This window comes from Temnothorax longispinosus, chromosome 6, assembly GCF_030848805.1.
Source record: "Temnothorax longispinosus isolate EJ_2023e chromosome 6, Tlon_JGU_v1, whole genome shotgun sequence".
NCBI lineage: Eukaryota > Metazoa > Arthropoda > Insecta > Hymenoptera > Formicidae > Temnothorax > Temnothorax longispinosus.
In genome coordinates this window covers 22,431,225-22,449,845 of record NC_092363.1, presented here as the reverse complement: position 1 = coordinate 22,449,845, position 18,621 = coordinate 22,431,225, and the positions used below count along the sequence as shown (strand labels likewise).

The 18,621-nt window shown below is 35.3% G+C and overlaps 1 protein-coding gene across 1 annotated transcript in view; it reads right to left on the bottom strand.

Annotated features, from left to right (window-relative positions):
• The window catches only part of Nachralpha4 (nicotinic acetylcholine receptor alpha4), a 255,707-nt gene that overhangs the window by 157,902 nt on the left and 79,184 nt on the right, over positions 1 to 18,621 (bottom strand). The window contains exon 8 of the mRNA XM_071781731.1: positions 15,969 to 16,250. Within this exon, the coding sequence (XP_071637832.1) occupies positions 15,969 to 16,175 (207 nt within the window). The 5' untranslated portion in view covers positions 16,176 to 16,250. The remainder of the gene's footprint in view (positions 1 to 15,968; positions 16,251 to 18,621) is intronic.

Sequence of the window (18,621 nt, the reverse complement as noted above, 5' to 3'; positions counted from 1 at the left end):
AGCTCCTGCCTCTATTCCGACTGCGTCCGACGGTCGTTTGGGACGCGTGTTTGGGAACAGTGGTTCTCTGATGTAATGAATCTCAATTCGCGCCTCGATCGCCTTTCTTGTCTCTGGTGTTATCGACTTTGGCCAAAAAGCCTCCATGCTGTTTAGACACACGATTTTCTTCAAACCAGCGAGACGGATTGTACTCAAAATGTAAAGTATACGACGGTGCGAGTACCGGCTGGTTTGAAGAAAATCGTGTGTCTAAACAGCATGGAGGCTTTTTGGCCAAAGTCGATAATACCAGAGACAAGAAAGGCGATCGAGGCGCGAATTGAGATTCATTACATCAGAGAACCACTGTTCCCAAACACGCGTCCCAAACGACCGTCGGACGCAGTTCTTTATTCCGAGGACAATACGGCGACACGTGTGCAAAATAGCCACACACAGTGCGGCCACTTTTTCTTCGGAATAGAGGCAGGAGCTTATATTAGATCCCAACTGAAATTTACTTGCGAGTTAGTCTTACCATTATGCGCCGCCTAGCGGCGTCGTTGCAAACTGGCACGGAAAAATGCGCTACCATGCATCATTTTTAATTAAGAATATTTCATAATATTTCAAAAATATTTGAAAAAAGATTATAGAACTAATAATAAATTAAAAATATTTTTAAATATTTTGGAACAAGATTATAAAACATTATAAAATATGTAGAATTAAATTAATATTTTAAAAATATATTTCAAATATTTAAGAAAATATTGTCTGGGTGATAAAGAAGAACATTTTTATAAATATTTTTAAAATATTCTTAAAATATTCTTAAAAATGTTACCACAAACGATTTTGTCCCTATTTTATAATATTTCTTAAACTATTTTAAAATATATCTTGCAATATTTTTATAAAAATATTTAAAAATATTTTTTGAAAACATTTTGTGTGTGTGTGCTGTATGGAAGTTGACATGAACGCAATATAGATATCGATATGTTCTAAGACTTTTATATCCTTTAATTATAAAAAATGATCAAGTAAAAAGGGCGAGAAATTTCAATGCAGGAAGCAGAAGAAATGAAACTCTGAAATCATGCGGCCAAACTATCAAAAACGATAACATTGGAACTGAATTGTCTACAAAGAATGAAAACCAAAAAAATTAAATCATTTCATCTTAGATGTGTGAAATAAATTGCTGTATTAACAAAGTTACATTCTCTTATGTTTCGTTTGTTTAACAGATTAAAGCTCTTAAAACGCATATTAAAGAATATGTTAAACAAATTGGAAAAAGTAAAACAGGATCACGATAACAGAATTATTACAAAAAGAAAAATGTCAACTCGATGTCTGTGTCACGAATTTAACTCAAAAATGATATAATCTTGAATCTAAATTGGAAATTTCTTTCGACTACGATTTTGGTCCGATTAATCGTCAAGACGTTAATAAACTTTGATATTTATATGTATAAGCATCTCATTTTTAAATAATTTAAATTAAATTAAATTATTAAATTTATTGCGAGAAATATTACCTCAGCCAGGGTCCGAACCTGGAACCCCCCCCCCCCATTCCGTGTAGAGCGTCGTACCAATTCGACCACTGAGGCATGTGGTAATATTTATCGCAATAACACACTAAACAATAATAAGATGGAGACACCGATATTTAAGTCGCGGTGTATAATTAAACCGAAAATATCGCCATTCCGTGTAGGGAAATAGGTCTTGGCCGAAAGAAATAAAAGTTTAATGGTTTATTATATTGTTGGCAAATTACGAATGTATTTTCGGTTTAAATTGGAAATGTACAAAAGGAAAGCATAGGTACAAAATTTTTTGTTTACAACTATGATTAATTGTGTAATTCTAAATGCTAACAGTTGCAGCCTTTTTCTACGTCAGCAATAGTATTATATGCATCCAGGATTGGAAAGCTGGATACAATTTCCAAACATCAGTTCAACTTATTTAAGCAAGATCAAAATGTTCGACATTGTATTTGAAATATCAAACAATCGCGTAATTATAAGGCCAATAAAACCATAAAAATATGTGAAGAAGATAATCATGAGTGCACACTACGACATATATTTGTAATTTGATAATCATATATTGATATTATTTCGCAATTACTGTTCTTCGCACCTTATGCTGTTTTATTATCTGTATTTTCAGACTTAGGAAACAAATCTCATCGATTGATGATCAGACAGAATAAAGCGAAAAATACAGAATTTTCATTTTTGTATAAGCTCTATTTAATTACTTTAAAAACTATGTAATATAAAACACCGTTTTCTGTAAATTAGTAATTTATTGCATATCCCCGTAGGGTTCGCAATCTATTAGTATCCTGGGGCGTTTTTTAAAGGGACGTACCCAACCCTATCCAACTGCAACCTGTCTTTGGGCGTTTTTAAAGGGACGTACCCAACTCTATCTAAGAGACCTAAGGCATTTTTTATTTTTGTTTTTAATACAAAGATTTATTTAAATTACAAAAAAGCGACTTTTCCCAAATAAAAATTACAATAAAGATGTCATCCCCAAATAATTTCCAATCGATTCCATTCATAGTAAACATAAAACATATGTCGCTATCTGCTAACTTGACGCTCGATAAAATTTTGTTAATAACAGAAAAATATTATTACCCAAATGTTTAAACAATTTTCCTAAACTTCCCTAAATGATTCCCAAATTATATAAAAAAGAATAATTCAAAAATATTCAATTTGTCTGCTAACTCTACGGCGGTGGGGAAATCCACCGTTTCGGACTGTCGAAGCGTTATATTGTCATTTCTGGTATCCTTGGTATCCTCGGTATCCCCGGTATCCTTGAAAGAATCCTTCAATTCTCTCGCTTTGCCGGCGTCCCTTCGACTCTTTTCGGTTCTATTTTACGTTCTCGATAACGCGTCAGTGTTGTCGAGGAACTTGTCATGAGTGACGGCAATGAATCGATATACCTGTTTTAAATTGAATTTTGAAAAGCGGCTCGAATATCGAGGACACGGACTCGTTTTTGTTTGTACTCTCCGTGCGAAAAGTCTTGAGACTTTGTCTAGCTCAAGAAACTGTTGAAAATACATCATCCATCCCAAAGGGTTACTTATCTTACCGCATCGACAAGATGAGTAAGCTTTCGATCGTATATTTTCAATTTAAACACTTATCTTTGTAAACGTCACTCATTTTACATGTATAAATATCGAATTTGCAAAATGTTTTACAGTAAAGTAATGATATCTGTGGCATTTAAATTAATTTTGTTTCCCCCCGAAAGCAGTTACAAAGCAATGCTTTAGCTGCTAACGTGAAAGCTGCTAACATGAAAGGAAGGATTCACGGATTACCTTCTCGTTTATTTGTCGAAGGCTCATAGCAGAATATAGATAATATGATGTACATATCCTCGAGCAACATAATACTGCCGTGCAAATATAAACGGTGGCAGAAGGATTGGTACAAGTTAATTAACAGAACGTTGTTAATGTTTTGCATACAGACGTATGTGGTAGAATGTTTTTTCCGAAATAAACAAGGTGAAATTCATTACATAAATTATACAAGAACGGTGCTTGACAATATGATGTAGGATATATAGATAAAACGGCAAATAAATCGAGTATAAATGAGATAATATGTAAATTAAATAATAAAACATGACAGATAGTAATATTATGTGTCAAATTGTTTTAATAATTTGTGTGTTTAAAATAGAGAGATTGCTTCCGTTTGTACAATATATGGCATAAACATACAAATGTGATGGAAATTACATCACAACTGAACAGTAAACTGGATAAAAATAATGTGAAAACAAAGTTTGTTATTTTTCGTGAAGAAAAGTTGATTGTTTTCCATCAAAATATTAGTAATTATTATGATCCTTCATATTTAATCTCCCTCTTCAGTAAATATTCATGAAGAAAAAGCCACAAGGGAAATATCGTAAAACAACGTGCCAAAATTGAAGTGCATTAATTTAACAAACAAACTGTATATCTTAAATCGATTAATTAATGAATAAAATTATTTTTTATCCGAGATTCAAACACGCTCGTAATAAAACAGAAAACAAAATTTTTTAGAGTCATTGTTTCGTTCTTACCCAGACTTTTTACATAACTTTATTTACTATCGCGACCCTAATCAGGTTTACTTTTCTTTCTACCTGAGCGTGGATTCTTTTTTAGCGAGAAAATGACGTCCCCTTCTTTTCTCATCACGCCTCAGTCATAAGATTCTTCCTATCTGACACCCTTAGAACGTTAGAGCAACCTGATGGTACACCCAGCTACTTCTATGGAGCGTAACGAAACATTTCAAGGGCAATTTCCCGATGAGTTCTACTCATTTCTCTTTTTTACTCTCTCAAGACACGTAGAGCGCCTTCGGGAAAACTGCATAGTGGAATTTTCAGAGTAACGTATGTATCCGACTGCTCTCATAAATTCTACTAGTAACCGATTTTATATCGTCATATATCTTTGCCACAACTTAAATATGCGAATATTATTAACGCTTATCTCGCGATATTAGTCAATAAAATCCATATTTTTTATTTTTATTTCTACGATATTAAATAATATATTTGCACTTATACAAAATATAGCGCAAAAGTAGCAGTATGGTCTAGTGGTAAGGTGCTTTTACATAAAGCACGATTCAATCATCTTAAACAGAAATAAAGGTAAAAGGAAAAAAAAACATTGTTAGAACGCAACATATTTCTTTACTTCTCATTAACCAACGACCTACAGCCACATGTAGCTGAAGGTCGTTGGTTAATGGGAAGTAAAGAAATATGTTGTGTTCTAACAATGTTTTTTTTTTTTTTGAAATATAGCTATAGATTGTCAGGTAGTGAGAAGTAAATTACTAATGTGACTGTAGATCGTTAAGTAGTGGGCAGTAAAGAATTATGCCATGCTCTAACAAGTGCTTTTTTTAAATATACACCATTTTAAATGGATATTCGTATTTACATTGGTATTTAAACATTGCACATAATATATCAATCAGTTATAGTTATAATATGGATCTCTCTGCGCAATGTCAAAGTTAGGAATCACTTGATTTGTCTTTTTAATCATATGAGAAAGCGAGTAAGAAACATACAATTCATGAGTAATTATTTGTTTCGCTTATATCCTGAATCCTGGCTTGGTAGCAAATGGAGGATGCACTTAGCAGTTATCAGCTATGTGACGGTTTAACATTTTCCGAAAGACGGAACCCAGTTTCTCCGCACGAGAGTCCTCCCGTTAATTTTTCCGCGCGGAAAGGTGCAGTTTAGAATATTGAAATTCCTGTGATCAAGTGGACTCGAACCCGGTTCTTCGTAGTTACGAGTCTGGCGCTTTATACCACTAGACCACACTGCCATCTTCACACATCCAAAAAGTGAATATATTCATGTTATTTTTATATGCTAACGAAATTTAGGTTTTGCAAATGAATTACATAAGACGAACGTTTCTCGCCAGTGAATCCGCAGGAGAAAATGCCTGAATTTTGGTTACTTAATTCTCACGTAATTAGAAAGCGAAGTAATCAACTTCACTGTCAGATCTCTTCTATACCGGGTAGGTATTAATACCATTAGACAGCGTTACAATATAATATGGTCCAAACAGGCGAGCTGCTACGGGGTGCGCCACATTAATTACAAGCCCAACATTATTCATATAATCAGAAACTTTACTTCTGGAGCGAGATTAACTTAATTACGAGTAACAATGCGGCCTCCAATTTTAATAATTTATTTAATTAATAAAAACTATGTTTTGTGTTTTGTAATTAAAATACTTTAAATACGCACGACGCACGTGAGTCTGATGAGTCTGGACATTCTCATTTTTAATTCGCTTAATTTTTACAACGTGAAAAATGTGTGCTAATTTAAAAGAGTCATAATTTTTAAGCTCTTAATGTCTGCCGTAACGCATAACATGTAACGTGTGTGTGTCTGAAACTTTTATCAAACATTTTACCCTCCTCGTTCAACGGACTTGCATTAAGTGCAGTTGATTTAGCACTTCGCGGTGAAATTCGGATCTCAACTTTGGGAAACGCCAAACAACTGCTATGCAGCAAACATAGTAAACGTGGCTGCTCGTATAAAGCACAAACCGACCGACGTCGGTTGAGCTTCGGTTGCATTGCAATTTGTTTACTGATGCTTTTGCTACAATTTAGTTAGAAGCTTCTATTTGCAATAACAAATAACAATAAAGTTTCGGCACAACGTGAAATTTACCTCGAAAACCGATCATCTTCGAATTGAATAATTCAATCCATATAAATTGAATAATGTATGTAATATTATGTATTACATGTTTTTGTAGTACAAATTAGTAAAAGTCGAGTCAATTATCGTTTATGAATTAAACGAATATATATAATAAATTTCAAATATTATTTTAATCATCAATATATTTCAATATTTATTATAAAGTTACATGAAAATTTACCCCTGATATTTAAAGATTAATAATTGTTTTAGCAAATAATTTGCGCTAATATATTTATATTAATTTTGTTAAAGTAAATAATATTTATTTGCAACAGAATTTTAATCTTTAATAAACAAGACATTAATAGGATCTCGCAAAATGTGTCGATAATCGACGGGGACAGCAATTTTGTCGCATCTTCAATAAACTGTAATATAATATAATATTGTTAGTAGACAATGTTGATATTGCCGCAATTTCAAACTGAAAGCCGCTACGTCGATCGCATAATCGACAGCTTCCGTTTTCGTATTAAATCGCGAGTCGCTTAAGACTCAGCGAGTTTGAAAAAGTTGTTCGTCGGGTGCAGACGAACTTATCGGACCCAGCTTATAAAAACCCGTTTCTTAAATGCTTTGTTCGCAAAATAATTCCAAAGACGCGTGTTTCAAATTGATAAATAAATTTTGTGTTTTTAAAATACTTAAATTTTGCATATTTTTTAATCAGTTTGGAGTTTATTTTTCTTTAGAAAATAAATAAATATGAAAATACTTTTTCTAAATAGTTAGATTATAGTTCAATAACAATTAGAAATGAAAGCTTTTTCATGATTTAAGTTATGTGGGTATCAAAATCTTACTCTGTTTAATTTTGAGCAGATTTGTTGTATAACAAACTTTTGATTTAAAACTTGATTTAAATATGCTAAAGAAAAGTCGGCTTCAAATTGATCGAAGTCTACGATGTTTCAATTATTTCAATACTTCTGAAAAAGAGAAGGAAAGAAAAGGAGCACTCTGCGTATAAAATATTTCGCCGATGATTTAAAAATAATTTGGTACAACTTGATTGCATTACTTATCTCACTTTTTTTTTTATACATTGTAAAGTAAGACGTTTATTCGTTCGTTAATTCTGTTCACGGTTTACCTCCATCCACTAGATGGATCTGAGGATTCTCGTAAATAGTCATGGAACACAGGTGCAAGTGTACACGGTTCATTTATCGTGCGGTTAATGACGGCCGTCGGGAATTTCAGTGCGCTGCGCGCTGGCGGGAATCCCGGTGGATTTATCCTTTAATGATTCGCGTCTAAATTAATTGAGAACCGTCGAGGCGTCTAATCGCATACCGATGGATGGCTCTTATGTTCGCGGTTTACGAGAATGAGCTCGGGGTTTCGACTTTCGTATCAATCCTCCGTGTAACGCGAGAAGGATCCCTACGCGAACGCGATCGAATGTATTTTCGATTCGATACTATTCGCTATTCCTGCGGGAACACGAAGCGCTGGGAGACGCCGCGTATTTCCCGACGAAGGGCTGATTTTGAAATCGACTTTGACCATTCGAAATTACGGGTAATACGATATCAGTTTATGAGCACCAGATCTTTCTTTAAAAAAAGAACGAAAAAAAGTCTCGCCACTCAAGACTTATTGGGATTTGCTTTCCAAAACGCGAAGATTGATACAAAATCGATTTTCTGATATTTATATCGTCGAAACACCAGGAAGGTATATAAAAAGAGAATTACGGAATAAGAAAAGCATAGCCGATACGCTCAAATATTACGATATTTTACTTTATTACCACGTCAATATACACAAAGCAAAATAGTAAAAAGTAAAAACTGAAATAATTGGTAGTTGATAATAGAACATATTTAGTTATAAAATTAATCGATAAATAAAATAATTAAAAGCTGTCATCGTAATAATGCAACAAGCCAGGAAGGAGGATCGATGATGGAAATTCGAATTGGAAAGATATGTATGTTCGCCGCCCTTCCGAAGGAAACGGTGAACCAAGGAGCTTATAGGACTTTCTCGTGACAAATCGTCGGCGTTCCGGAAATGCACGGTCGCATTTGCGATACTCGCGAGGGCACGTACCGGTGGAGAACTTTCGCCATAAACATTGCTCATTCGAGCGACGTATACTGAAAGCCCTACTTGTTTATATTTCCCCGGGCATTCCACCGTCTTCCTCTACATAACCGTCCCTTTTGCTCGCGTCTTGTCACTTTTTCGTATCTTCCTCTCTTTAATCAGCATTGGCTTTAATATGATTGAAACTTCTTTTTAGTGCCGTATAGTAATATAAAGATGTCCCAGAGACTTTTTACTCTTGACTACGGATTCTCTACCGGATTTCTTTCTTGACGAAAATTCGATTGGCTCTGCCATCGTTTTTTCAGATTTTCTTAAATCGAGTCTTTGCAAAGGCGGAGTGCGCTTGACATTAGTCGAAAAATAAAATTTCATTACTACTAAATTTAATTTTGTTACAACTATATATATATTTAATTCGTCAAGGGATAATCAATACGACGCTTCGTTTCTTCGAACAAAAATAGATATTTAAAATTGGACCGCGAAAAAATTGAGACAACGCTAGACGTTCGCAAAAATATCGCTTCTTTATTGACGCGGTCGTAGCAGACGCGAGTCTGTATAGCCGCCGCATATTTGCAACTTCAACTCAAAGTTTCGGGATCGTGCCAAATATCAAAGCGAATGCATCAGGCACGATATAACGAGGCCTTCGGCGCGTCGTTATGAATACCAAAGCAGCGGACGCGACTGGCAAACGCCACGTTGATACGGAAGAGTTCGAGCGTTAGATCGTGATAAAGGGCGACATACGCCCTTCGTAATGCAGATAAGAGAGCCTTGCGACCACGTAAATTAGTTATCGTGTGTAATCTCTCCGATTTAACGGATAACGCAAATTTTTCGAAACGGTTGTTCGTAACGCGAAAATTACTGCGCCCCGTTGCACAAACGTTTCATCAAAGTTCTTACTCATGAACGCAGAATTAATGCGTGTAAACGCTATCGAGTCGACAACATTTACATTCACGCAACCGAACGAAAATTTAATTAAGATAACACGCGACGGCAGGCGGGAAACTTTAGAAATTTGCGGGATGTACATAACGCAACGTAATTTTGACAGGGTGACGATATCGTTTTAGTAATCAATACGACCAGCCCGATGAACGCGTCACGCTCGAATCAACGCACCATCATTCCAACAATATCCGCTTAGCCTCAATAACGGACAGGGATACGTGCTCTCTGCAATTGTAATCCTGATTACATATATTAACCGCGAAAACAGAATTTAATTTCGAAACGCGTAAAATGCGACACGAATATATACATATATATAAATTTTCTTGCTTTCGCGCACAATGCAACCGGATGACTGCAGCGGACAACAAGCGCGGCTTGATTTACGTGACGACATTAAAACGATACATTCATATACTCGTATGTGCGCAGGTAGGTACTCCCGTATGCAAATTTCTCGCGTACATATCGGCAGGTAGCGGGTAATTTATAAATTTATGCGCGACACATAAATCGAATGGCCGAGGTAACGACGACGCGACGATGAAATTATCTCGTTTATGTCGCGTATCATCCGATCGTGTGTACGCCGGCGGACAATGGCCGTCTTTTTTTTTTCTAACACACGCCGCTGAACATTGTGCCTGGTGGCTCCCTTTTGATAACATTTTGATAACATTAATGCACGCGAGCGCACGGGAGATATGGGCGACCTTTATGTTGTGCCGCGTCAATCAATCCTCGTCGGCGTGAAATCATTACTCTTCACGCCACGACTAATTAATTTTAACCCCCTCTCGATCGAGCTATTTTTGCGAAGAATGCGCGATTGTACGCGAGAATAATTATTGCGCGCCGTTCGCGCGACACGAAATCGCTCGGCGCTTGATCCCGTCGCGCGCGTTTCAATTCTCTCCCCGCGAGGAAAAATTTAAAAGTCGATAATCTCCAATCGCTGGCGAGGCGCCGGCGATTTAACGCTGAAATTTCCGGAACAATCATCATCACTTCGGGACTCAAAGTGGATGGATCGCCGCCTTGCCCCGTGGAGGCCTTCGTAATACGCTTTAATGAACTCTAATGGAATCCAATCGGCAATCCTCGAGAACTTGGAGCCGCCCCGTGCCGTGCCAACACGTTCGCGTTCGTGTCGGTAATACCTTCGCCATATATCGCAGTGGTGCAGCGCAAAGTGCACTGGTTATGATAGATCGTCTCGACAATATGGAGGCAGAACATCATATATACGCGTGATATCTAAGACGGGATCGTAAATAGTAAAACGTATATAAATGGTAGCACGCGTAAGCACACGTGTTATACATATGTATATATATGCGTTATCGTATCCGCACTTATTTGCCAGTACACGAAATCCAAAGATTTCTGTGCTACCTCTTCCAATTAGCGCTCTTTGCGGTCTTACGTTGTTTTTCCTGCTAACAAGGTACTCCGAAAATTCACTAAGATATTTAATTAGATGAGATTTCATGGCTTATAACGTTTAAGATTTACTTTAAATAATGTATTGGTACTTAGTGAAATATGGATTTTACATTATTCACTTATTTTTAAAAGTCTTTTAATTCATCGATTGCATTCTGCGGGGAATTTTATCTTTAATACTGACCAAAATTAATTAGAGATAAATTAATTATTATTAAAGACAAAAGTCATCCATTATTCTTTTATTTCCTGTAATTTAATTAGAAAGTTAATTAACGATATAATTATCAAGGGGAGCATATATATTCTTAAAATAATCATTTAAATTAAATTTTTATAATAGAAGTAATAAAAAAATAAATCATGCATTAATGCATTTTAGCTTAAGTGTTTAAGTGTGTCGAAGAGTAATCGTTAATTATCGAACATTCGCATGCACATATCCACAAAACGCGGATATTCCATAATAAATTATGAAAAGTTATTTTCCTCAATTCGTTACTAGTTATTAATTTTAAAAATAAATCAGTCTAAAATAATGTATTCTAATTTTTAAACAACTTTTCTTTGCTTTTATTAATAATTTCTTTAAAGTTAGAACTTTTACGATTCTAATCTGTTATTTGCACAAGGAAAAATAAATAACGAGATATCTTTAAGAGAAAGAGAGAGTTTTGTAAGAATGCGATGCATCTTCCTCGCTCGCCGCTTCATTTGATACAAATGGAAGAATTCCTCCCCGCGAGAAGATGCGGCTGACGTCGAATGAAACTTTCACGAGGTTCTATAAAAGCACAAGGAATTCTCGAGACGTCGGCCAGGAATGCTCATGGATCTGGCAGCGCTGATGGATATGCCTCTTAAGCCCGATAAAATCGGATGCAATGACGTCCACGCTTATTTCGCCGTTCTTTCTAGCTTCCACCCATTTCTCCGTCTTTCGTTAACTTTTAGCAGCCTTCCTCCGCGCGCGATTTCGCAAGCCCCACGACTCTCGCAAGCCCCGGCACCGGAGAAAATTGGCGGAGCGCCTTGCAGGCGCTCGTAAAGCTCAGGCTATCCCGAGAAAATGAGAACTCGCGTGATCGCGCTTTGATCACGCAAGAAACCGCGGTGCTGATCGAACGCGGCGTGAAAGCATCCATCAGTGACTCGTGAGATATGGCAAAGTATCGATTCGATGCCGTGCACGAGATTGTACCCGCAACGATGGCCGCCGTTATGTTGAGGCAAAACTACCTTTTCGGTAAGGTCGACAAACTGAATCTTAAGATGATGCTTTTTTTTCATCATTTAATATACATGGCTGTTCTAATTCTCGGATTAATCATTAATAACTTATGAAATAAAATGAAATTATTTCTTAACATTTGACGTAGTGTGGCTACACATCTTCCAAAGCGCTTATTATACATTCGGGTAGAACAGCAAATCACAATAAAGTCAAAACGACTGCAAAATGACGATTTTTGGTCATTTTACCATCATTTTACCATCATTTTGACGTCATTTTGATTTTGTTGTGACTTTCTGTTTTACCTGGATAAGACTTCGTATATTAACTTCAATCTCAACAACTTGTATTCCATTTTTGCTTCCTCTTTCGTGAGGAACGAAAGTAAAGAAAGAAATATTTCTTGACTATAATTGCATTCTATTTTGGAAAAGTCAGAAGTCTATAATGGATTTCGGATATTGCAATTTGTAGTTGTATTGCAATTTGTTTATAATATGTGGGACTTTATAACTTAAAGCCGGTTAGATTTTAGTGCGGCGCATGCAAAATTCCGTTAACATAATGTATGCTTCGTATAACATGTGCTTCGTATAAAATTTTACCTCGAAAGAAGCCGCGCTCGCAGTTTTCGCGCGCAGTCGACAGTAGCATGAAAGCCCCCACATTTTACAATGTTAGCGGTCGCATAAATTGCCATATAATTATGCGCTGCGCGTGGATCCTCTGGTTCGGGAAATATAATTACGGGCAGAATGAGTCACGCGTGGAAATTCCTGTGACACACGCGCATAATTACCGGGTCTATAAGTTCGGCAGAGAAGGACTTCACAGTAGATTTACCGAGTTCCGGCATTAAGTCAAACGGCTTCCCGTACATCCAATTGTAAAAGCAAAATGCGAGAATATCCCTTTCCGCAAATTACATTTGCGTATGACTGAAATTGCGCTTCCGGAAGGGAGCAAGGAGTCACGAGGAGTCACGCAAATCGACTGTGGAGGTTTGACTAATTTGAGAATTATTATACCAGGAATAAATTCCTGATGAGTTTTCTCTCCAAACGAGTTCTTATCTTATGTTCTGAAGCAAACTGTTCCTACTATAACATTGATTGAACGTTAAGCAAGTCCTATTGTTAGCCAAATTACAGTTACTTTTTAAAAAAATATGCAGTATTTCAATATATTCTGCATTATGTAAGTATTGTTTTAATAACGTTATTAATATTAATATTAATAATATTAATATTATTAATTTTCCAGTGGGCGCGTGAAAATTTGGAACCTAAAAGGACGCATGAGACGCAATTTACTAGTAATATTAATTATTATTAATATTAATATATATATATATATATATATATATATATATATATATTAATTCCCCAGTGAGGGAGTGGGATGTATTTTACACTCTGCATGGTTTATATTATATAAATATTAAACCAATTAATATTTTTTGTTTTCTGTTTAATATTATTCATTGTTGTACATATTTTATTTTAAAGCATATTAAGAGGTTAAAACTTTAATTTTAATTTTTTTTATAATAATCGGTTTTGTATTAAAATGAGTTTAAACTGCTCATGTTTAACGAGCTGTTGTGAGTAATAATATTAATATTAATAATGTTATCTAATACTACTAGTTTTTTTTACATATAAAGCGATATGCAACGTAGAGAAACATTAAAGACAGATTGAAAACAAAAACAAACTCTTTTTTATATTCTTTCGTGAATTAATTCATTTCTTCACGCGTAACATTAATGAAATCGTAACTTGCGTTTTAAAAGACTAGGACAGTTCAAATATTACTGAAAATTTGCCGGTGAGTCGTGACGTTGATTGTGTATCTTGTTCGGTCTTTCCGATGGGAGTTCCCGCAATCGTTAGTCGACAATTTCAAGAAATTGCTGTCCCAGTGTACATTTTCACAAGACTGAAATCGTGACATTATTCTTCACGGCTATGAAATGGATGCGTGGTGTTACGTCGAATATATTACTAGCGGTTCTGTGTATCCGCAAATTTTTTGCCGGGTGGTTTACGAAAAACTTTTAGCTCCCCTATGAAATGTTTTATTGCCCGTTTTATTGCTTGTTTTTGTACGTCGCGATAAGCTCTCGTGATATTACATGTTACATATATCGAATTTGTACGTCCGGATGACTGAAATATGAAGAAAGGACTATATTGATACTTCGCGCACATTGATCCTCAGAGTTTCAATTTTTTTCTTTTTTTCTAAAATTCCACAAATTTTAATTTAATTTTTAAAATATATTTGTTTTTATTTGCTTAGTATTACTTTAATGTATTAAAAAAGGTAGACTTAAGAAGTTTGTTTGCTCTTTCATGTAATATAATTTTCCATTGGAAAGACACATAACTAATAGATCATAAATGCACTTGACAAAACGATCTATCAAGTATCAATATTAAATCGGCGACTAATTTCAACAGATTTCAAAGAGAGAGGCGCAACTTAATAGCGTAGCTAATTAGTTTATGCACGTGTTATTAACCGTAAGTGCTTTGTTGCCAAACAGATGTAGGAGTTAATCGTATAGATATGAACTTCTGGCAGAGTTACTGAACAAGAAGATATTCCCTGATTCTCATTATACGTTTGCCGTCGTGTATTGCTCTAATGATAAGCAAGTGTAACACTATATGCTGCTTGTTGATTGATTTTACAATTTACATAAGTTGTTATGATATAGCTTAAGCTATTAAGTATTATATTATAGATATCATTACTTGTACAAAATTTTAAATATCCCAAATATTTTCGTAAAATTAATTAAGAGAAACCTTTAACTATTATTTATTTTGAATATTATTTTTTTCGCGATTATTGGATACAATTATTGATTTTATTAAAATATTATATATTATAATACAATTTAATTATATTATTATATGTATAGTATTATCAATAATAGTGTAGTCTATAATAATTAATAGGATCTTAAATGATGCTTTTAAAAGTCTTTATCCATACTCCACAATTTTGCGAGGCACAATCATAACTAAAATTTCGTCAAAGTTCAACTAAGTAATTATTCCAATTACTCAAGTTTCGTGCCATTTTCATTTGCGACAATTTGGATTTCTATAGTAGTTTCTACGGGAGCATCTTAACCTGAATCGCAAATTAGCCATTCTAAAATGTCCGTAGACTTTATAAGCTATTGATTTTATAATAGCTGTAACACGCACTTTAATACTTGCACAAGTTTAACCGTCGTCTTGGAGACTATGCAATATCAGCAAAGTTTGAAGACACTTTATACAGATATTTTGGATATATAATAGATAATCATTACCGCTTGGTAGACGTAGAAGAAATTATACATAACGTTCTTTATTCTTCTACGATCAAGCCAAAGGAGAATTTGTGGCTAAACATAGCAAGGATTAAATAAATAAAATAAAGTTCTTATAAAAAAATTAAAATTATGTTATATAAAGTATCTTTATAACAAATTTTATTTTACAATTTACGATTATCTTTTTTACTCTTTAAACAATTTCTGTATTGTGAAAATTTTTATATTCTTATCTTTTATAACAAATTATCGATTTTTAAATTATTGTTTATATTGTATTCTTAAAAGGTAATTAATTGCCGCTAATATAGGTTCGCTGAAAATCTTTAAAATACTACTTTAAATATATTTTGATTGATGACAAATATACTTGTCAATTATTGTATCAATAATTTATTATCATTTCTATGATCAAAATATGGCCAATAAATAATAATCGTCGACTATTGTATTGTGGCAGACTCTTTAATCATACATGTCAATAGCGTAATAAAATTGTCGAGCATGCTCGTGATAGCTATTGAATTATAGCCCAGTGATTATGTCAGCAATCGAACTTTATTGAATTTTTATTGCAGAATATTTTTCAATTTTTCAACAATTTTTAACTTTCAAAGAAACGCTCACTTACCACATCGATGAGCTGCGAGAGCTTAAGCTTGATGCATACGCGCAGCACGTCCGAGGTGTTCACCACGGGGCGCACGAGTTTGTTGTAGTTGGACAGCAGATCGTCGTAGAGGCGTTTCGCGTCCGGATTCCCGGCAACGGCTCCGTGAACGACCAGCGCCGAGAGGAACCATACGCGCAGCGTTTCCCCGATTATGGGGGGCATCATGGTCCCCCGATTCCTCCACCGTGAACGACACGTCCGGCCCCTTTGTACCCTCTTTCGGCCACGCGAATCACGTATCTATGTGAGAAGATGTAAGTCAGCCGCTGTTTTTTTCTCTCGCCATTCGCGCGACACGAGCACCGCTTGGGAACATCTTAATCACATGCTAATTTTATTATTTATCGTTAGAATAAATTACAGTGCGATGTAATTTACACACAATATTCTATCATTGATTTTTACTCTCGGAAATTTTAATCAGCATTCTTAATAAAATTCTTGAAATTCGTATCTTTCCCAGCTCGTTAATTAATTCTCGGATTAAACTTCTTTACAATTAGTTCCAAGTGTATCTTATTACTCAGGAAAATTTTCAAATTTAATTAAAGAGTTGTGAGGAAAAAATAAGGCTTCTTGTCGAATTTTAAGAAAGAAGTTTACAAAATAACCCCAAATTGTTCAAGCGCCGCAAGAGAATGCATAAATCCTGATATACCATGTTATACTAACACACAAGCGAAACTTCAAGTTAAGCCGCTGTGTAGTTACACCTTGCCAGGTGCATACTATATACTTCGTTACGTGCAATTCCCGGTGTACAGTATACCATAGACTGCGAACGGTACAACTTGGTCCGCGGGCAGATTTATGGGTGCAAGTAACGAGTTCAACCCTCTCTCTTCTTCCCTCGCTTCCCCCATCCCCGAGAGTCGTGCAAAAAAATTTCTTTGCTTTGAATATGAAAATAATGTCGTTCAGTGTAAAATGTACATTTTTGCCTGAAATTTAATTTTTAAAACTGTTATTCTTTTGATTCTTGCCTTTTGTTCTCTCGCTAAAGCTACAAAATGTTCGTGGCCGCGAAAGGTTTACCCGCTTTGCGATGAATATTACAAACTTGCAGAGTAATACGAAATGCGATGGTAATCTCAATCCCCGACGTAACTATACGGCGATACGAGCAGTAAACCGGAAGCACGACGGCGAAACGATCCTGTGATCCCGAACCGCGATGCGTAACGACGTTAAAGTGTTCGGATGGAATCGGGCCGATTAACGGTGAATCGACACTTGGCATAGTACGGGCGTTGATTTTCGACGCGCATTAGAGCGTTAATTCGACGGCTGCAAATCGCGCGCCGTCATTGATCGAGAATTGATCGCACACTTCGGAAATTGTGAGGCACTTTACGCGGGCATTTCGTCCGTTTCGACCGGAGTATTAACGGAGTCCAAACGAATAGAACGGTCAACCGCGTTATTACGCGACGATTTCATCGCGAATGCCACGATTAAGCGAGTTAACTGACCAATTTTAAACTTGGATGAAACGGATTTATCCTCTTTTCTTTATTACGTAAACAAGGATGTTATTATGACAGAATTGCAACGATTACAGTAAATTCATGCTCGCGCGCGCGCGATGCTCGCTTTTAACGCTTTTAACATTTTATTATCAAGAAAATGATGCGATAAAGAATTATCTGAAGGAAGTTTGATTTGCAACAAATAGAGAGATAATTTTATGTTCTGTAAATTTTTCGAGTTTAACCTTTAAATGCACAATTTTTCGTAGCATTCTGAGTACTTTTAAAATAAATAATTAGCTTCTGGATTTTCCCATCCAGAAAGGCCAGAGAAGATCCTTTCGGTGTGCAAAGCCGAGAGTTTTTGAATTTCATAAAGGAGAGTATTGAAAAGTCACTTTGCATATATGCAAAGCTGCGCATTTAAGTTAGACTTATACAATTTACTAATGTAACGTAAGTAAATAGCTTGTTCAATACGTAATAGTTTTCATTTTATTTTACATTTTACAACAAAATGATATCTTAACATAATTATTTTGTAATTACTACGGATAATGTCCGTGGGAATGTTTGCGATTATAAATTAATTATTATGACAAAACTAGAGAGAGAGAGAGATCTGGTCTATTTTCTACTCTCCACATCTCTACATACTCTCAAGACTTTTGTATCCTGAGATAAGAAAGAGCACGAGTTTATATGCGCATTTACCTAATACCATTATGCAACAAAGTTACTAAGCGAGATAATAGAACCGCCAGTGAAACAATATTTTAAAAGCTTCCGTACTTTCTGCGAAATTTTTTCTATTTACAGAAGAGACAACCGGCGCCGAGATGTCACTTCTATGTAACTAGTATAACAGATGCTTAACCCAAATACAGTTCGCTTAAACTTTCTGGTCCACTTTCAAAGAAAATATTTAAAAATCTAAGTAACCTCAATTTAGACACTTATATATGATAGATAGCCTCATTCTCTCCCTCTCTCTCTTGTATAAAAAAAAATTTTTTTGATTTGCAAATAACAGTGGGCTTATTATTAACGTAATATTATTAACGCATATTTGAGCCAAGCGTTAAATTACCTATCATTGCTGCAAATCGGACTTTCTATATGAAACAAGCATGACCGGATTA